Source organism: Aulonocara sp. 'chitande type north' Nkhata Bay, linkage group LG3, assembly GCF_057382095.1.
Source record: "Aulonocara sp. 'chitande type north' Nkhata Bay isolate Kocher_YH1m ecotype deep benthic linkage group LG3, A_spYH_male_GT1.1, whole genome shotgun sequence".
NCBI classification, from domain to species: Eukaryota; Metazoa; Chordata; class Actinopteri; order Cichliformes; family Cichlidae; genus Aulonocara; species Aulonocara sp. 'chitande type north' Nkhata Bay.
Window position 1 is genome coordinate 43,533,891 of NC_141346.1, and position 21,867 is coordinate 43,555,757.

Here is a 21,867-nt window from a genome sequence, read left to right on the forward strand (position 1 = left end):
CTTAAATCTTATTACATCCATGTGATTGTAATTATAATAGTCACGGTTTAATGTGTCCTGTGAACTAGCCCTTTTCCACTGAGCCAGTCAACACTACAGGGGTAGATGGTGTTGTTCAGGCTGAAGGAGTTGGATCCCCTCCCGTGGCATTCATGTCTGATCCACCTGGCCAATAACTAGTATTCATCTACTTCACTGTAGACCAACGGAAAATACAGAGCTGATTTTTTTTTTTTTTTTTTTTTTTTTTTATCTACCCAATCAAACAAATGCAGCTTGCACTCTTAAATAAATGCACTGCCAGCAGGTGGAGCTCTCTGTATTGAGTAAAAGTGACTAATAAGGAACAGAAAAAAACCTTCAGCTACTTTTGTACCTGAAAGCAGCAAGCCATCAGATAATGCACTGTATATGTGTATAACTCCCTGTTACTCCAAAAGTCAACAAATGATTAATCCTTAAGCCATCGCTGGCCAATCAGAACATGTATCATGTATCATGCAATTCTGAAAAAGCAAAAAACTGTCCCCAATTCTAGCCTTGAATGAATTATAATAGTACTTTATTCACATAATATGCACAAAATCTTTGTCAAAATAGTCCCCAGATTCATTAATAAGATAAATAATTATCAGCTGTACCCCTTACAAAGACTACACTCTGAAAAAGAAAAATTCACACCAACTCTGACACCACAGAAGAAGTCAGCCAAAGCTCAAACAAAGAATACCACCAAAGTCTGTACTTGAGTATTTAAAAAATAAAAATAAAACAGCAAAATAGTTCGGCGCTCACAGGCGAGTGAAGCACGCACGGAGTTAAACAGCTTGAAGTGAGCCTAAAGGGCGTTAAAGGCATTAAATAAAGATTGTGTGTTTTGACCTAGATATGCATACACAGATATACAGATGCAGAGGTGTAATAAGGATAGAAAATTGCAAGTCACTCATAACTTACAAGGTGTGAATCTGCCATATTCAGTGACAGTGTAAAACTGAACCGAGTGCAGAAACACTAACGTGTTGGACAGATGGGCCGTGGGACTGTTAGTTGTTCTAACACCAAACGCAGCGCGGCATCACCGTCAGCCCGCACGATACCACAAAGGTCACACTGACAAGCAGGCTACAGAACAGATGATACACTGATGATAAAGCCTGTGCACACAAGCTGCTACTGCGTGACAGCAGGTTATATAATGGAGCGTGTTCACGAGACCATTTGAACAGGACTGATGACTTTTTTTCCTTCGTTTTTTGAAGTTTGATGGAAAAACAGATGGTTCATGAGAGCAGCTACGCTTGTTTAACCCAGATCTGATCAACATTCCCTTTTGCCAGAAAACAAACAGAATACTTGTGTTTCCACTTACCTTAACTCCACCGCATACAGAGCAGATGGTCACGATGGTTTTGGAGACAGAAGTGAAGGAGGTGCAGGTATTACAAGAGTCACTAGAGGGTGCCACCTTGGTTTTCTTATTCGTCACTGAAAGGCCCTGAAAGAGTTCACTGACTGACTGACTTTCAGTAGCTTCTGAGTGAGCCTCAGGGGTTGTGGCACTGCTCTTGTCCTGTTTTGCTGCCTCTGCTGTGAACCCTAAAAGGGCTGGAGGGTCTTTAGTTGAGGCGGAGCCTTCATTGTCTTTGGCACCTCCACCTGCTTCCTGTAAAACACTCCTGGGAGTGTCATAGACATACCTAAGTGAAGTTGGCACCTGGTAGTCACGTCCAGGAACAGCAGGACAAGTGCAAGGGCTGAGATCTTGAGCCAAATGTGGAGGCAAGCTTAAAAAAGAACCAAAGTCCTCTCCAGGGGTCATATCCAGACTGCCTGTGTAGGAGGAGAAACTGCCAGTGTACGAGGAATGGCTGCCAGTGGCGATGCCACTGTCTGATGAGCTCTGACGACCAATTTCCTGAAGTTGCCGGGGCGGCTTAGCCGCAGGCCGGTGTCCACCTCCCTGGTTGGCAGAAAGCTTCTCGCTGATCTGCAGTGGCACTTTAGCGCCCGTGTGGCTGACGTTTTCAGGTGGGTTGGAAGCCGGTTCAGTCCAAATTCCCAGCCGGCTGCCAATGCTGCAGTCTGAGTGGCTGGTGTCTGAAGTGTCAGAAGAACCGGAAATGCTGCGGTCGTCGCCCCCAGCAGACGGGCAGTAAGTCAAAGAGACTGCCAAGACGAGCAGAACATAATTAAACCTTTAATGAATTTAATCAACAAAAACACTGCTTTCATCAACAAAGCACATTAAGGAATCATGACACACTCTCTTTGCCTCGGTCTTTTTTTCCTTCCACTTAACGGAACAATAAATCAAAGCACCTGCCAGCGCACCCAAAAACTTTAGTCGTGTTTTCTACCTGTGCCACTCCCATGAGAGAGCATGCTCAGTCGTTTCTCTAGCTCCTGGGCCTCGAGGTTCAGCTTTTCCTCTGAAGTGGTCTGGCTGCCACTAGGATCTGTAAAAAAACAAAACAAAGGGCTGTATTATAAATAGCAGCCAGCATGATCTCAATCATGAAAAGTCGGGCAGAGAAAAATGAAGTGTAAGTGCTAAGTGTGATGAATCTCGACACTGTCAATGAGATATGGGATCAAATGTGACGCAGCTGAACCGCGGCGGTGACACGGGCACAGCTGCGAAAACACATCCAGCTACTCTAAAGACATGAGAGGGGACACTCTAAACTGCAACGGTCTCACTCAACTGTCTGTGAACGCGCAAACAGTGTCAGCCACAAGGTGTAAGTGAAAAGGAGTAAACAACTTTGCGGACGTGTGCTATTATTTGATCCCTGAGTGTAGCGTGCTGTTGGACAGGCAGAGAAAAGGGTCACACAGGGGAACACCTAGCAGTATTTGTGCAACACTGAGGGGTGTATTAATAGTGCTGCCACGTGGCTCTGCTGGCGGCAGTGCATGAATCTAATGTGCCTTGGACCATCAAGGTCAGTTCTAACACTGGGCTGATATATTTTTTTATATCCATCTGAATCCTGCATCAGTAAAGTGGTAAATATACCATAAGTCTGAAATCCCAGGTGATGAGTACTGACCTCCAGTGTACAGGAGTGTCTAAAAAGGTGTTTGAAAAAGGTCACACTGGGAAAAAGTTAAAAATAAAAAGTGTCTTTTTTTCCCCACATATTGACCACACATTCCTTTAATGGTGCCACTTGAGAAAGCAGGCTTCCTCATATACATATATTTATATTTATACATATAGGCTGAGGTTCCTCCATTATTTTTCCTTTAAGTATTTTGTAGATTTTTGTGGATTTTTCCTGTTTCTGATTGAACTCCATGCTTACATTACTGGACTACAACATACCTTTGCATGAGTCAAAGTTAGGGTCTTGTTGTAACCCCTTAGATCATCCTCTGCCTGAAACAAGCAGCTATAGCCTCTCCCTTTAAGCCGACTTTCTTCTGATTGCCTGCCACTCAGAAACAGAAGGTCTGGACAGCAGGTGGGTGGAGTTTCAGTGCTCATACGACCATATTTGAGATATCCTCTGACATCACAGTGTTTAGAGCAGTCTGAAGCCTGAGCTTTTGGCTCACAGAGATTACTGGCACATACACTAACCTCATTACTTGAAATTCTGGCCATGTTTAATATAAGCATCCCCTATTGTGGCAGTATAACAGAATATTGAAGCAATACTGTAGAAACTGCAAAAAAACTACATCTTAGAATCTACAGGCCTCAGTATGTTAAATGTCAAAGTTCATAACAGTACAGTTAGAAAAGGGCTCAACAAGTGTGATGTGTTTGGAAGGATTGCAGGAGAATGGCAGCGAGGTTTGGTTTGCAAAGCTGCATGTGAACAAGACTTCTGGAACAATTTCCTTTGCACAGATGAGACCAAAGTGGAGATGTTTGGCTGTGCACGTCTGCCAAAAGCCAAACAAAGCACATCAGCACAAACACCTCATACCAACTGTCAATGACAGTGGTGTAGGGGTGATGATTTGGGCTCGTTTTGCAGACCTCAGGATCTTGGCACCATGAACTCCTCTGTGTAGCAAAGTTTTCTAGAGCCCATCTGTCTAAAGCTCAAGCCTGGCTGAAACTGAATCATGCAACAGGACAATGATCCCCAGCACGGCAGCAAATCTACAACAGAATATCTGAAAAGGAAAAGAATGTGTTTGTCCAACCCGACTAAAATGCTGTGGTAGGACCGCAAGAGAGCTGTGCATACACAAATGCTGAAACTGAAAAAGGGTCTGCCTAACCATAACAACATGAGAGACTGATAAAGTCACTCAGTAAATGATCACTAAGTTAATGCTGTAAGGTTTTTGCTACTGAAACAGCTGCACTGAGTATTTCAGATTGTTAAATAGTGTAAAATGAGGAGTTTGTATTTTTATCAATTTATTCTCATATATATATATATATATATATATATATATATATATATATTTATTTATTTATTTATTAGGGGTGCAACGATATTCGTATCGATATTGAACCGTTCGATACAGTGCTTTCGGTTCGGTACGCATATGTATCGAACAATACAAAATTTGTAATTTATTTTATCAACTTTCCTTCTGACGATGCTGTCTGTGTTGAGCGCTCAGTGAATCTGCGTTCGACTACTCCGCCTAGGCTCGACAGTGCAGCCTAGGCGGAGTAGTCGAATGCAGATTCACTGAGCGCTCAACACAGACAGCATCGTCAGAAGGAAGAGCGCAGGGCAAGCTAGCGAGACAGAAGTTAAGCTCTCCTTACAACATGGACCTCCCCCACCCTCATTCAGATCTGGCGTTTGGAATTATTTTGGTTTTCATGTGACGTATGACCCTGAAGGTAAGCGAGTCATGGACTAAAGTAAAACAGTATGTTGGATGTGCCATGCAATGCTCAATTACATGGGTGGGAACTAGTGTGTTAGCGCAGTTAGCTCGTTAACGTGTTGGCCGTCTAGCCCCATGCACGGGCGATCGGCGGTAGCTCGTTAACGGAGATTTGCCGTGTTGTGGCGTTAAGGTCATTTCAACGAGATTAACCTGAAAGCACTAGTGGGAACACAACGAATATGACTGCACATTTACGCCGACATCATCCTAGTGCAAAGACAAGTGGAAGCAGACAAAAAAAAGCAAGCATGCTACTAACTTTAGCCGAGTCATTTAGACAGCTGTTTAATATGCTGCTGAGAATATAGCCCAGAAGAAGCGGATAGTATAGCTTTTATTTTGGAAAGAGACATTTCTCTGTAATAAACTCTCTTTTCCAAAGATGAGTGATTCCTCAATCAGATACAGGGCTTGCAATATCGCTAGCCCGACGTCCTGGGGCTAGCGATCTTTTTCAGTCGGGCTACCAAAATCTATCTCTGCCCTGCCCGTCGGGCTATTGTAGGAAGGAAAAATATATGTCAATGCTTTTGCATTCTTTCAGAAATGTAGCTGGGTAATTATGTCATTGGCATCGGTGAGCCACTGTCAATATGTGACATATTGAAATCGCGTTTGAATTTGCGCTTGTTTTTTTGCTTTCACTTTGCAATCGTGCGAACTGTGTATAGAGAGCAACAGCACTGATCTGTGAGTGATGATAATTTGTGCACCAATTCCTCTGACATCGTCTTATTAATCGTTAGCTTACTATGCAAACATGACAAGTGAAATCTCCCGCAGCTTAAACATGTGAGAGATTGATCGCGCAGAGAATCGCTGAGCTTATGTGAGTACGTGTGTAAAAGCAGCAGGATATATATTTTAGTTCTGCTGAGCCAAATAAGACAGGTCAGGGTGAAGAAGTGACAGCCAAAGAAAAGCTTACCACAAAACGGAGAAGTTATGACAAATCAGACTATAAGGCAAAAAGAAAGTGCAGCTTTATGGTTTCATGGACAAAAGAATTTCTGTGGCTGCAATATGACGAGCTAAATAACCAGGGCTGCACATAAGTGGTCCGCAGGTGCGCATTCGCTGTCAAAATAAAAAACACGCACAAGGGTTAGGGTTAAATTTAAAAACTGTACTTTTGAGTTAAAATATATATTTATAATTTTAATAAATGACAAATTAAAAAGGCATGAACATTTTTTTTGTATCGAAAAAATATCGAACCGTGACACCAAAGTATCGAACCGAACCGTGAATTTTGTGTATCGTTGCATGATCAACAAGGTCCGCGTCAGGTGTTGAGGAACCAGGGCACCCTGACGAAAAGTGGGCTACTGGAACAAGAAGGCATCGGTGGGCAAGAGACGAAAACAGGGCGTTGTTGGAATGCTACTACGCAAGTAACCCCAGCGGAAGGGGCTACATGAATAGGATGAGGGACCTATGGATTCTTCGATACCCAACATCCACAATGACGGCGAAACAACTAGTAGCTCAGTGTTCCAACATTCGAAAGAAGGGACTGCTCTCACAGCTAGAGATTGACGAGGTACAACACAAATGCTACGGCAAGGAGGAGTCAGGAAGCCAGGTCAGGGGGGCGATATCATCACCCCCACCCGAGATTGGGTACATAGCCCCAAGTGCGATAGGAGAAGGATCGTTGAGTGCGAGAGGAACTGACCTGAAAAATAGGATCATGGCCAAGCTTGAAACCTGGATCCCCCGTAGCCGGTTACCAAGATTACGTGAAGTACCCTCAGAAGGTCTGCTAGATGATGTTAATGCAGCACTACGGACAATACCTACAACCACGATTACCGACACTAACAAGCTGATCTACAATACGGCAGCAGTGATCAGTGAGATGCTTGGCTACAAGTTGAACAGCCACAAGGGGCAGTACCCTCCATGGAGAAGGAGGCTAGAGGGCAAGATCAAAGTAGCACGGAGGGAGGTTAGCCAACTAAGGGAGTTGCAGAAAGGTGCGACAAATAAGGTGCCTAAGAAATACAGCAAGCTGTCCATACCTGAGGCCTTGGAAACTGCCAAGCAAAGACTCACAGCCTTGGCCAGCCGCTTGAGGAGGTACACCAGAGAGATAGAAGGCAGGAGAATAAACCAGCTGTTCTCCACAGAACCAGCAAAGGTGTACTCTCAGTGGCAAGGGAACAATAAGAGAACAGCACCACCAAGGCTGGAGACGGAGCAATACTGGAAGAGCATATGGGAGAAGGATGCAACCCATAACGGCAATGCTCAGTGGCTAGAGGATCTGAGGGCAGACCACAGCGACCTCCCTGAACAGGGTCCAGTAACCATCACAGTGGCAGATATCCAAGAAAGGGTCTCCAGTATGAAGAGTTGGACAGCACCAGGGCCCGACATGGTTCACGCCTACTGGCTGAAGAAGCTGACTGCACTCCACGAGCGTCTGGCAGCACAAATGAACCAGATGCTAGTTAACGAGAGACACCCAGAATGGCTAACTGAAGGCCGGACGGTCCTGATCCCCAAGCACCCCAAGAAGGGACCGGTCCCCTCCAACTACCGACCAATAACCTGCCTCAGTACTACATGGAAGCTCCTGTCAGGCATCATATCGGCTAAGATGAACAGGCACATGGGTCAATACATGAGCGGGACACAGAAAGGAATTGGCAAGAATACCAGAGGCGCAAAACACCAGCTACTGGTAGACAGAACAATCAGCCGAGACTGCAAGACCAGACTGACCAACCTGTGCACTGCCTGGATTGATTACAAGAAGGCCTATGACTCAATGCCCCACAGCTGGATACTGGAATGCCTAGAATTGTACAAGATCAATGGGACCCTAAGAGCCTTCATCAGGAACTCAATGGGGATGTGGCGTACAACACTAGAGGCCAACTCCAAGCCCATAGCACAAGTCACCATCAAGTGCGGGATCTACCAAGGAGATGCTCTGTCCCCACTGCTGTTCTGCATAGGCCTGAACCCCCTCAGTGAGATCATTAACAAGACCGGCTACGGATACCGACTACGGAACGGAGCAGTTGTCAGCCACCTCCTGTACATGGATGACATCAAGCTGTATGCCAAGAGTGAACGAGACATCGATTCACTGATCCACACTACCAGGCTATACAGCAATGACATTGGAATGTCGTTCGGACTGGAGAAGTGTAGTCGGATGGTAACAAAGAGAGGGAAGGTAGTCAGAACTGAGGGGATTGAACTACCAGAAGGCAACATTGCAGACATAGAGGACAGTTACAAGTACCTGGGGATCCCACAGGCGAATGGGAACCATGAAGAGGCCGCTAGAAAAGCTGCAACCACCAAGTACCTGCAGAGGGTCAGGCAAGTCCTGAGGAGTCAGCTGAATGGTAAGAACAAGATCCGGGCCATCAACACGTACGCCCTGCCCGTGATCAGGTACCCTGCTGGGGTAATAGGCTGGCCAAAGGAGGAGATAGAAGCCACTGACATCAAGACAAGAAAGCTCCTTACCATGCATGGAGGGTTTCACCCCAAGTCCAGCACCCTGAGGCTGTACGCTAAGCGGAAGGAAGGGGGCCGGGGACTGGTGAGTGTCAGCACCACAGTCCAGGATGAGACAAGGAACATCCAAGAATACATTGGGAAGATGGCCCCAACTGACCGAGTGCTCAGTGAATACCTCAGGCAGCAGAAACCCAAGAAAGAGGAGGGAGACGAGGAACCATCATGGAAGGACAGGCCCCTGCACGGTATGTACCACCGGCAGATAGAGGAGGTGGCTGATATCCAGAAATCCTACCAGTGGCTGGACAAAGCTGGACTGAAAGACAGCACAGAGGCACTAATCATGGCAGCACAAGAACAAGCTCTGAGCACAAGATCCATAGAGGCTGGGGTCTATCACACCAGGCAAGACCCCAGGTGCAGGCTGTGTAAAGATGCCCCAGAGACAATCCAGCACATAACAGCAGGGTGAAAGATGCTAGCAGGCAAGGCATACATGGAACGCCATAACCAAGTGGCCGGCATAGTGTACAGGAACATCTGTGCCGAGTACAACCTGGAAGTCCCGAGGTCAAAATGGGAGATGCCCCCAAGGGTGGTGGAGAATGACCGAGCTAAGATCCTGTGGGACTTTCAGATACAGACGGACAAAATGGTGGTGGCTAACCAACCGGACATAGTGGTGGTAGACAAACAGAAGAAGGCGGCCGTAGTGATCGATGTAGCGGTTCCGAATGACAGCAATATCAGGAAGAAGGAACACGAGAAGCTGGAGAAACACCAAGGGCTCAGAGAAGAGCTCGAGAGGATGTGGAGGGTGAAGGTAACGGTGGTCCCCGTGGTAATCGGAGCACTAGGTGCGGTGACTCCCAAGCTAGGCGAGTGGCTCCAGCAGATCCCGGGAATAACATCGGAGATCTCTGTCCAGAAGAGCGCAGTCCTGGGAACAGCTAAGATACTGCGCAGGACCCTCAAGCTCCCAGGCCTCTGGTAGAGGACCCGAGCTTGAAGGATAAACCGCCCGCAGGGGCGTGCTGGGTGTTTTTGATTGATTGATTGATTGATTGATAGATAGATAGATAGATAGATAGATAGATAGATAGATAGATAGATAGATAGATAGATAGATAGATAGATAGATAGATAGATAGATAGATAGATAGATAGATAGATAGATAGATAGATAGATAGATAGATAGATAGATAGATAGATAGATAGATAGATAGATAGATAGATAGATAGATAGATAGATAGATAGATAGATAGATAGATAGATAGATAGATAGATAGATAGATAGATAGATAGATAGATAGATAGATAGATAGATAGATAGATAGATAGATAGATAGATAGATAGATAGATAGATAGATAGATAGATAGATAGATAGATAGATAGATAGATAGATAGATAGATAGATAGATAGATAGATAGATAGATAGATAGATAGATAGATAGATAGATAGATAGATAGATAGATAGATAGATAGATAGATAGATAGATAGATAGATAGATAGATAGATAGATAGATAGATAGATAGATAGATAGATAGATAGATAGATAGATAGATAGATAGATAGATAGATAGATAGATAGATAGATAGATAGATAGATAGATAGATAGATAGATAGATAGATAGATAGATAGATAGATAGATATAAATAAATTTAAACTAAGTGAAAATCATTTGCACTTCTAACAAGCAGTAACCCAGCCTCAGGTCATGCTTCCTTGACTGACAGGTATCCAATCTATCAAGGTCATCAATATTTTTCAGGTTTGCACATCCCGGCTGAGCTCTGTTCAGGCCTTCAGGGTTACTCCCCTTTGGCCACTTATGGATTTTATGGCTCCAGAAGTTGGCAAAGATGGCAGTGAGCTGTAAACAGGCTTCATAAATGTCCTCACTACATTTTTCTAATGTCTTCGGTTGTGGAATAAAGAATCTACATGAAATAAATCTACAGTGATAAGTACAAATGATCAAATGTCAATCTTAGTTTAGCCCTTTATGAAGGTGAATCTAACCAGCCATCAGCGTTTTACATAATCTTTCATCAATTGAGGTGTTTTTTCCTTGTCTGACAGCTTAAAATGCATGTAGGTTACGTGTCCACCTGCTTTTACATGTTTCGTATTTACACACGAATGTACTCATGACTAAATGCAAAAAAGAAGCACTGCAGGAACAATTTGTATGCTGGGAACTAAACACAAAGCAGGAAAACTATAGGTTGACACACTGGAGCATCCAAGGACGAAAGACAGATAAATAAGCCAAGAACATTAACAGCAATTAATCAAAATAGCAGCTAGCACAGAGATTTAATCATGTGACACAGACAGACTCGGACATGGACTGAGAGGTGAAAGGTAAGTGAGAACGAGAGACGCGGTTAAGGACTGCGAAGGGGGATGAGACAAAGTGAAAGATGAGGAAAAAGGGGAGGGGAGAGCCAAGAGCACTGTGACCAAGAATGATGGGGGGAGGCAGCAGTGGAATGCTGTGGATGAGGTTACACACATGCCCGAAGCGATTAGGAGGCTTTGGCTGCTCTGCTACCATGACTTTGACACCTCCACCCCCACCCCAACCCACATCCTCCCTACTATTTATTCTACTATGCATCACAATAATAGGAATATGAGCTCAACATGCGATTGGGCGGTTAGATGTGTGAAAACCAAAATATCCACAAGGCCCTGCAGCTACTCTCTCAACATTTCCTAATAAGTTGGCGGCTGGGTGAGAAATGTTTTTTTTTTTTTTTGTAACTGCTAGTGTGGAAAATCAAAAGTGTTGCTGGAAACAGCGGGGAACCAAATAATGTTTAACCACTTCAGTAACACGTAATCTAACATTTGAAAGTGTTTAAAGGAAGTGACCAAATATGGGGAAATGTAAAATACAAAATATATCCAAGAATGGCTACAGGGTTTTTCTGTTTTGTATCTAATGTATGAACAAATATAACATGGATCATGACGCCGTACCAAATTACAACTTCTATTTTATTTTCCATCTTACTAGACCTGGTGTGCGTGTTTACTGAGATAATCTTACACAGCCATTCCCAACGTGGAGAATGTTTCAGCCCACTTAAAAACCAGAAAATTCCCACGAGGCCCACCCAATCTTAAATCTTCACTCTATTCAAAATTCAATAAAAAGCAGTAAATGTAGATCAAAGTAGTAAGGGAGATTGGATGGATGGAACTGTAACCATGAGTAATTTCAAACTAAGTCTCTGTTCTTGCTGCAAACCACCTCTAGTACCTTTGTGGGCACCAGGAGGCCCTGGGCCGCACTTTGGACAAACAAATAATATGCTATGCTGTACAGTAACTGTACCAAAGACAAGAGATCTGTGCTCCACTTTGTACAGTCAGTCAAAATTTGTTAGCAAGTATTGGTGTTTATATGATACACCCATGCAATTCATGGATGCCCTTTCTACAACAAGCTAGCAAGCACTGCGAGATAAATTAGCACAGAACCCTCCCACTCAAAAATGGTCACTCATCAACAGAGCTGGGCAGTAACGCGTAATCCGATTACTTTTTTCAAGTAACGAGTAAAGTAAGGGATTTAAAAAAAAACAAAAAAAAAAACAGTAATTAGATTACTGTTACTTAACGTAAGCACTCTGCGTTACTGCGGTACTAAACCCTGATTTTGTTTGTGAGAGTGTCTCATGACCATGACGTACAAGTGTGCGACATCCGTGGCAGCAACAGACGTGTTTAGATCAACAGTTGATAATATGGAGTGCAGGAGAGAGAACGACCATGCAGCGTTTAAAGCTCAGAAGTAGTGACGATACTTTGCGTTTGATTTAGTAAAAAGTGACAAAAACATTAGCGTCCGCTGTTCACTCTGCGTGGGAATAAAAGTTCTTTCTACAGCGAAAAATTAAACTTCAAATCTAAGCAAGCACCGAGCACGCTGCGGTGGGAATGTGAAATTCACAGAGAAACACTCAGATCCCCCCACTGACATGAACGCCGCGGTACTGGGCAAACCTTCACAGGCCCCACTCCTGCTAAACAGGTAAAAATAGATTTAAGGGCGACAGGACTTAGTGCTGCTGAATCTATGATTTTATTTATTTGCATTTATTTGAAAGAGTGAGTGTAGACACAAAAAAATAATTTTATTTTATATGCTGGAATATGCAGAAAATAGGTTTAAATGTTAAATAAATTTCTTCAAGTCAAAGACTGTTGCATATAATTAAATTCTTGCTTGATTCAATGTGCATAAAGTTAAAAGATTAAAACTAATAAAACAAGTTTTATAAAGAGATTTTTCCATTTGATTCAATTTTATATGATGGATTATGCAGAAAAAAATAGAATTTTTTCACTTCACATTTTTTGATGAATTCCTTTCATCTACTTTCACTACAGTGTTTTAAATAAATAGTGATATTATATCACAAAAGGCAGATCTGCCATTAGTGAAGACAACTGACACGTGTCAGATTTTCACAGCAGATTGCAAAGGAACAGAAGAACCATTTACACTTTGGTGCTTGGCATCTTTCACAAACTGAAACCTGACAACAATCTGGAACTAGATCCATCCTCTAACGTGCCCACCAGTAGCACTTCACCCTGGACTATACATAGAATACAATTGAATTTGTTACCTAATCAGAGTGAGTATAATAGTCATCCTCTTACTGAAGTTTAAGGTGACCTAAAGCTTTACATTCATCACTTAAGTCAGGGGTTAGGACGTTGATAAATTGGTTCATGGGGATTTATGTAATTGCATTTAAAAACAAACAAAAAAAACCAAAACACAGCTGCCAGACATAATTTAGGCAGATCAAAGCGTATCCATCATCAAAGAAATCCTCTGGCTTTATTCTGCCAAAAATGGGTGGATTTCAGGAAGCTAGAGCATGTCAGCCATGATGAATCTCTATAAGCAACACAAGCAGAGTTAGCTAAAATTATAATGGTAAATGTTGACTTTAGTATTTATACTTAGAAGTCCACGTCTTGTCTTTGAGGCAGGAATTCTCAGAAGTCACTCCCCCCAGCCTCCGCTAAAAGGCTAAAAGTTACATTTTAGTGCAACAAGTCAGCGAGCCGTTTGCTTTCCCCAAGAAGCACGGCTTTAAAACAATTACTCCTTCATCTTGACATTCCCCCTCCGTATAACTTCAGTTCTTTTCAGCCAAGCAATATGAAACACCTCTGATACTGACCTGGCAAAATGGGCCGCAGTCCAAAAGGGCCTCGGGTGGGGGAGATGCCTCTGACGATGCAGTCGAATAGAAAGCTGATCTGCTCGCTCTCAGCAGATGCGAGCAGAAAAACACCAGCCCCTGAAAATAGACTTCATTAGTTTTAAGCTAATTTATGAAAGTGTATTTTACGGTTAATAATCAACAAGAAAGAGTGCAACATTGGTGATGCCAGTATAATAAAAAAAGAACAGGCTGTTTCTTGCTATAAATCAGTAAAACGAGACAAACTTTTCAATTTTACAAAAAACATTTCTACTTTTCAACTACCATCAAAATGTCCTAAACTGAGATATATTTGGTTACTATTTAAAATTAAAAACTATTTGTCTTTTACTTTTAAACCAGGACAGTCATTCAACACGCTAACATGCTGAGGTTTTTGACCCTTTCTGTTTTCGTAGCTTACTATATGAGCAAATTAATATTGCAGCAACACAATTTTCACCCGGGACCAGTGAGAACAGCTTTAATTCTGATGTTAAAAAAACAAAAAATGGCGGCCGTAATCTTTACGTAAGTGGGACATAAAGTTTTTACTCCAAGCCACAACTTTCCTCGATGGTTCTACAAGGAAAGTCAACAGCTCGCCAAAATCATGGACCACTCAGATATTTTACAAAACACAGCTGCTAATAATAACAATTAATCAAAGAGCATCTGTTAGTTATTGTTTTTTTATGACATCAAATTATTTTTTTTTCATATCAATATAAAAATAATTTCCTGAATAAAATACCACCTAAAAGTAGAATTTGTTACAATAGATAGATGTAGATGTAGACAGATATAGAGATAGAGATATATAGAGATGGATATAGATAGATACAGATAGATTATTTATAGTGTGTAGTATATGTAAACGAGCACTACATGAACCTTTTCAGAAAGAAACTGAGGCATGATGCGTTTCACAAAGCTGCAGTTATAGAGTATTACATAATAAAAAAGTTCCTTCTTTATGGTTCCCAGTTTGTCTATTTCAACAATTTAGAGTGTAATAAAGGAGGATTTAATATAGTGGAGAGGTCAGAGAGGTCACGTTCTCCTGAGGTCTCTTGACCTCCCTCTGACAGCACGACGGCCTGCGCTTTACAAAGTGTTGTTGTGTCATTCTGCGGCTGAAGCCACCCATGTCAAAGCTGCCCTTACACTGCTGTGGCTGTGAGCAGGGGTCAAAGGTCAGCACCAAAGTCTGCTCAACTGTTTTAACCTGTTCAAACTAAAGATTTATTGCCTCCTTTGTGCTTTTACGATGGAGCTGATTAAGTGGTGTCTCACCTCATACACGTTCATCTTGCAACGTTACAAATTTATATACACGTTGGTTTTGATAGGTGACTGCATTTTAGTTACACTACTAAATGCACGATTACCAAAAAAATAAAAAATAAAAAATCCAAAAACAAACATTCAAAACAAAACAAAGAACAGGTGGCAAAGCTTTTTAGTTCACATTAATCTCTGCAGGAATGAAAACAACTCAAATGGACCCTTCTGGTCTCTGCTCCAAGAGGTGATAAAAACACAGCATCCATACAAAGTAACACAGCTTATAAAATCCAACTTTGTTAAGTGGGAAGTGTAAATGAGCAAGCGCCGAGAGCCAAGGTTGGCATTTTTATTTCGAAAGCAGCAGAGTCATCCAAACGGCTCAAGATGAAAGTCTAGCAAACTTTAATTACTTTAAAGTGAAATTCAGATTTCCTTCACTACCATGTTTGCAACCTTCAGAAATGCATGTAAACATTATCCAGTTTAACTATTCCAGGACGATAAAATTCAGGAACAAATAAAGAAAGTAAATAAAGTAACAAAACTATTAAAGCACTAATTACTGAGAGGTCATTTTGACTGCGTTTAGAGAAAATCGTTTTTCTGAACACTTTGGTACAGCAAAGTGCGCTAAAGTGTACAGTCACTTTAGCGCTAAGCATTTCACACGCACACCTACACTTTACTTAAATGACCATTCGCCCGTGGCGTGGACAAAAGGCAGGACAAATGCAGCTTGCAGTTCTACAGCTGCTCTAACCAAAAGTGAGACACCCAGCACAGCTAAATCACTTCTCGCCGTGCTGTGGATAAACTGTGCCGAGGGATTACATGTCACAGGAATGCTCGGCCTTCGCCGCACACAAACACTGAGATGCAGCCTTACTTTTTCCCCTTTTCTGTATAAAAGTAAAGCAGCTTTGACCTTCTTTAAGATAAGCCAGTAGACTACTGAAGGCTTATTGGCTCTTAAATTTAAAAAAATAAAATAAAATGTCATGTTTCCAGGAGGGTCATCATGTATCTTTAATGCTCCAATGTCTGTCTGTCCCCTCCAGGTGTTCACATACGGTCCTCTTCACTTTAATAGTTTCACATCTGTTGAATTTTTCAAACGTTATCTTATCACAGGGACGCACGCGGCCCGACGTGTTCAAACAGACCTTAAGGAAAACTCCAGAGTGATGCATGTTGCTGAGTTTTGGGCACAGCAGGGGTGATTATGCACAGCCTGAATCATTTCCTTTCTTGTTGTTCTGAACAGATGTTTTTCTAATGCTTCATCTGCCGAGTCAATAAAACGCAACGAACAAACAAGAACGACTGAAACATAGTTTGCTGCCTGTCATGCTGTGTGCTCTCCATTACACTTCTAAGCAATTCAAAGCAGCCACAGCAAGCCCACTCTTTGAATTTTGACTGATATTACACGTGATCAAAAGTGTGTGGACAGGAAAAAAGGCACAGAGCAAAAATCAAAGCTTAGAAATCAGACTGATGAAGCAGTAAAGGCCACCGGAACACTTTAGAAAGAGCGTCATGACCTGTTTTTTTGGGGGTTTTTTTTAAATGAGTCGAGTTGAAGCTTTTGAATGTGAGTCATTCAGAGAGTACTTTGAGTTACCTGGGGTCTTTGGTACTACACGTCTGTGGAAGCACGAGCAATCAAAAGCAGGATTTCAACAATCTTGCATCTCAAAGGAAAAAGCAAGTACAAGAAGAACATCTGAACAAAGTACAAAATATTACACGAGTCACAGCGTCTCCATTCTTGTGATCACTGCTTTGTAATCATACGCTGTAGTATTCAGAGCCCGACCTATACGTAAGGCTATACAATATTATTAGCCGATGTGGCCTTATTGGAGTGTATGCCACTGGATATGAATTTTAGACTACATGGAAAAACTTACAACCTCTGGCAAAGAACATGAAGTCGTCACACTTGAAAGATGTTCACTGAACTCTTTTACTTTGCAGCAATAAACAAACCACAGATGTGATAAAGTGTTGTTTTTTTGTTCCTTTTGTTGTTTACTATCTGAACAACTCTGACTTCATGAAACAAACTTCAAACTAATTAAATAATTTTGTGTAATGGCACATTTTTTTCCCAGACATTGTAAATTTTCTGTTTGGGTTAAGATCTGGACTATGTGCTGACTGTGTCAATGAGTCTGTCTGCATTTCCTTTCTTCTGTGACAACAAGACGCATCGTCATCATCGTGATGTCGAAAACTAATCCTAATCATAACCAAAACCACGCTCTCAGTGCAATAAGAAAAGCATAAAGCAGTCTACACCTGTGCATTTACTGTTGAGGTAAAGACTTTCATCTCTCCTGCTCCATTTTTGCTTGATTTCTCAAGGCCTTCATCTTTTTTATGGCACCAAATAAAAAGTCCCAGCATCATCCCCTTTGGCAAATGCAGATTCATCACTGAACGTGACTCTTAGCAAATCATCCACAGTGCACAATTGTGTTCGCCCGCTCTAACCTTGTTTTCTTCCCATTAGGCGTTAATGCTGGCTTTCCTTTGGCAATCCCATTTTTTACACTTTTATCACAAAACCACTGATTCTTCTTTCTGCCAATTTATGGGGAGTTTTGAGCATTTTCAATTTTCTTCTGACTCTTTGACATCTTCCATCTACCCTTAAGTTTTCCTTTTTTATTCTTAACACTTTGCACTTTTCTTAGACACAGCTGACTGGGGAAAAACAAGGAGCTGTATAATCCTTTTGACTGACACCTCTCTTCTTGGAGAGCTGCTTCCTCTTAATCAGGTGTAACAGCTTGCTGAGGTCTGCAAACGCTCTTTTAACTGCTGACTATTTTTAATATTAAAAAGTGTCTGTTTTACACATCCAAATCACAAAGTGATTCCATATTTTCCCTCCTCTGTGCTTAATCTGGGAAAAACAGATCAATAATTAAATTAACTTGTTTGGGGCATGTTTCATGAAGCCAGAATGTTCGGCTTTTAAACAAACGTGCATTTGCGTCACATCTGTGGTGGTTTGTTTATTTGGTTCAAAGTCAAAGAGTTGAATGAACATCCTTCAAGTGGGGTGATTACATAATGCTTCAAAGAAGGGGGTCATTTAAAAAAAGAAGAACCACAAGGCCAAAATACATGTATGACACGACATCTCTAAGGTGACATGTTGAAGTTTCTGAATATGTGCTCTTCTAGCATGCGACTAAAACATCCATCCATCCATTCTCTTCCACTTATCCTTTTCAGGGTTGTGGGGGCCTATCCTTGTTGTCTTAGGACCTTAGGCAGGGTACACCCTGGACAGGTCGCCAGTCTGTCGCAGGGCTTGACTAAGACATAATAAAGTCAAACCTAATTTCACTCAATAAAACTGCAATTTTAAGAACAAAACCCTTTTAACTTTAAACCTACAGACTAAATGGACAGACTCAAAGGTAAGGAGCTGCCTGTGTACCATATGTACCATACAGACCATAATGAGAACAACAGACAACTTATATATAGTTTGACCAGCAGAGCAACTCCAACTCAGTTTCTTACCATTTTCACAGCTGAGCAGACAGCAGTGTGGATTCAAGTGTTGTCTTTATGGTAAGCTGATACCTAGCATGTCAGACACATTGCTGTGACATCGTTACTCCACATGCTTTTTACTGTGTAGTGTTAAAATGGGTTATGTGGCAAAAAAAACAAAACAAAAGGTTGTGGGGTTTGGAAACAATCTAAATCCAATTTCCTCTCAGATTTAACCAAGCACGTGTGATCAGATGATTGTGTACGTGTCTTGTTACGTCACTATAAAGCCAGACGCTTCGACAAAACTTAAAATATCTGCATCATATTGTTGCTCTGATTATACTCTGGAAATTTTGATCAGAAGTAACGATTCACATCTGCTCATCTGCTGCTTTAATGCTCCTATGAGCACAGTTTGGAAAAGCAAAGTGTGGACAGCTCTGTGATTTACTTAATGACACAACTGTGTGATTCATAGCTTTCGAAGTCCTGCAGGGTGAAGCACCGTTCCAAGAAACTAGATACTCCATACAAATGCAGCACTAGCCTTTCAATATATCATCTGTTTTAATCCATGAACATTCAAAGCACCCTGCAAAAATAAATAAAAAATAACAAACTGACAGTTTTGAGCAGTTGAGACCCACAGAGACGAACTGCTGGAGCACTTTAACTAGTAAAAAACAGAAAAGATCTGCCACTGAAACATTTTAGCAATGGTTTTACACACATCCCTTCTACTTCCGTCAAGATTAAAGTGCATAACAAGAACGCCAGTGCTAAATGTGCTAAATATATAACGTTCTGTGTAATGCTGAGCCAAACTGGCCAGTAACGCTCCCATTGGGGAGGGAAAGGGGAATGAATTTGTTAAAGCAATAGTGGCTGCTTTTTAGCTATCTAATAGCTAATATTGATTCATCAGTAATGACCAGACAACAATATTTCTGGTAGGTTATATGGACAAATCAAAACATATTTCCAGTGTCAGTTTAGAGCCACTGAGCTGAGATGTTAAATTCATTTCACATCATGTCATACAGCACACTTTGATCTTAATTTGGCCAAAATAGAAAAACTCTCTTTTGTGTCACTGTAAAGACCCTTAACTACAAATCTATCACAACTAATCCTCAAAATAGAAGTGTAGTTTTAACAGTAGGACTCGATAATGACAAGCTGCTAATAAGATAATGAAAAGGAAGACATCTGCCAGAATGAATAAATAAATGTGTAAAATTACAGAAAAGGTTCTGGTAGCTCATCGCTCAGACTCTCCTGTAATTACAAAACTGAATTATTTCATTAATTCACAGAAAAATTTCATTTCTATTTTTTTGTTTGTTTGTTTGTTTTACTGTGGGTCTATTGTAAAGAACTGAAACTTCTATAGTGGATAGCTTTTAAAATTACTTAATAACTTTGGTATGGTGCCAGTCTTTATCAGTAGGAAAGGCTGTAAAACCTTTGAAAACACAGCTTCCAAAATCTATGTACTCCTTTGTGTTTCCCAGGCCGTTTCTGGCCCCTGGGCCTTTTGTTTGACACAACATGGTTTAGAGACTGATGGATTGGTGGGATTTGCCATTGGTGGAAGGGTTTTTAGAACTGTGTTTCATTTGCATTGCTATAGTAACACTCTTATTATACTTAATGCTTTGCTTGCAGTTTCTCCAATGACATGATGTCATTTGAAAACAGTCACTATAGGATCTTCCTACATTGGGAAATCATGGCAGGAATCATCATAGTCAGAAAAACACTTCCTAAAATCTAAATATATACTAAAGAAAACCAAAATTCTGTATTACAATAAAACATCTAAAGACGAATGACCAACTCACACCATCAGCTGCCTGATAAAAGTTTCTATAAGAAGCCTTTCAAAAAGGAAGCAGAAAAACAAGGACCATACAGTCTTTCGTGACGATAACAGCACATGTAGTTGCTGAGGGCGCTCTCTTTTTTTGGTTCATGAAACTCCACTGAGCACCTTCCTCAACGTGCCCGCCCGAGGGATGCCAGATGTACAACCAGAGAGCAAAAAACACACCCAGTGACTGACCTCAACCCACTAATCCTGATGTTTACAGCGATCTTCTCCATGCAAACATGCAAATTCAAAGTTTGAGCATCACACAGGAATCCAAATCAGGTCCACGGATGCTTAACAGATGACCACGGGGTTTTAAAAGCGCTAAACCAAAGTACTAAAAGTTAAATTTGTTTGCAGGACGCAGCAGAGGATACTGTGTGTTGCTGTCTTCATATGCCCACGTTTGATAAATTATTCATCAGCCCAATCGTACGGACAGAAGCATGGTCAACATTAAAAACTGCTGAGTTATTATTTCGCTGCAGGATGAGTTTTCATCCAAGAAGTTCTACGCTTAACAACGGAGCCTGAAAGAACATAGCCTGAAAGATTAATTTTCTCTGGACTGCTGGACCAAAATATTATTCCGGCAGACTATTTACTGTTCCTGTCACAGGAAAAAGGTTTTAGGTCCACTCTATTTTGCACAAGGCACATTTGCAAAAGTAAGGCAAGGACAAACTAATCATCAATAACAAAGACTCAAACTTCCTCTCCTCCTCTAGCTATATTTCCTCAGGCTAGAAAGCATATTTTTTGAGTCAGATTTATTGTACTGAGAAAGAGCTTCTCTTTCACGGGCAGAAAGATAAGCATGAATCACCGCAAATCACAGCCGGTGATTATTTTGTGTTTTTGAGAGAGAGAGAGACACAAACCACAGCACGTATCATGATTTAATGAGCCATTAGCCTCTAATGATGGAGAGATATTAATGTTATGAAAGGATGGAGATGTTTAACGCAGTCATACTTGAGTCTCTGTCTTTTCTTAAAAGCACATTTTCTTTGAAATTCACTGTTGGGGTTTAACATTCATGCTCTTCTTCTTCCAATTGTGTTATTTTAATATTATTACATTTTTGTTTAATGTCTTTTACTGTTTATGTGTTTCAGATGCCTCACTTTACAATCGGTGATTAAATTTTGCATTACATTTTCTTTGTCACTGTGCAGCCTAATAGCTAATTATCCCCTAAACCCTCTGCCAAGCACAAAATATTATTTTAATACCCATTTACATAAACTTAACACACTCAAATGTTGCACAAAACAGACAATAATTAAGCAGCTATAAACTTACAGTAGCCACATCTTGTTCCTCCTTCAAACACGAATCCATTTGGTACAGGTCCATATCTACGCAGGTCTGGAAGGTTCCAGTGGCCAATAATAACAGGAGGGACATCCCGAGCAAGAGCCAACAAATTGTTGCACAAATGGAGAGTTGCAGGCCCGCTCTCCAACTTGGTCCCTGGTAAGACTCCAACACTGAATCTGTGAACTGAGAAACACACAGATCCTCAAATTTAACGCATATTCCAATAACTGTAAATGAGTTTTACAATAAGTAGAAAGAGT

At 41.4% G+C, this 21,867-nt stretch overlaps 1 protein-coding gene across 2 annotated transcripts in view; it reads right to left on the reverse strand.

The window, feature by feature from the left end:
* LOC147335807 (protein Dok-7-like) overlaps window positions 1-21,867 on the reverse strand; it is a 58,009-nt gene that overhangs the window by 24,490 nt on the left and 11,652 nt on the right. For both annotated transcript variants that reach the window (XM_086282361.1, XM_086282353.1), the window contains exons 4-7: window positions 21,590-21,790; window positions 13,579-13,698; window positions 2,361-2,459; window positions 1,373-2,169 (exon numbers count right to left, since the gene is read on the reverse strand). In XM_086282361.1, the coding sequence (XP_086138487.1) occupies window positions 1,373-2,169; window positions 2,361-2,459; window positions 13,579-13,698; window positions 21,590-21,790 (1,217 nt within the window). The remainder of the gene's footprint in view (window positions 1-1,372; window positions 2,170-2,360; window positions 2,460-13,578; window positions 13,699-21,589; window positions 21,791-21,867) is intronic.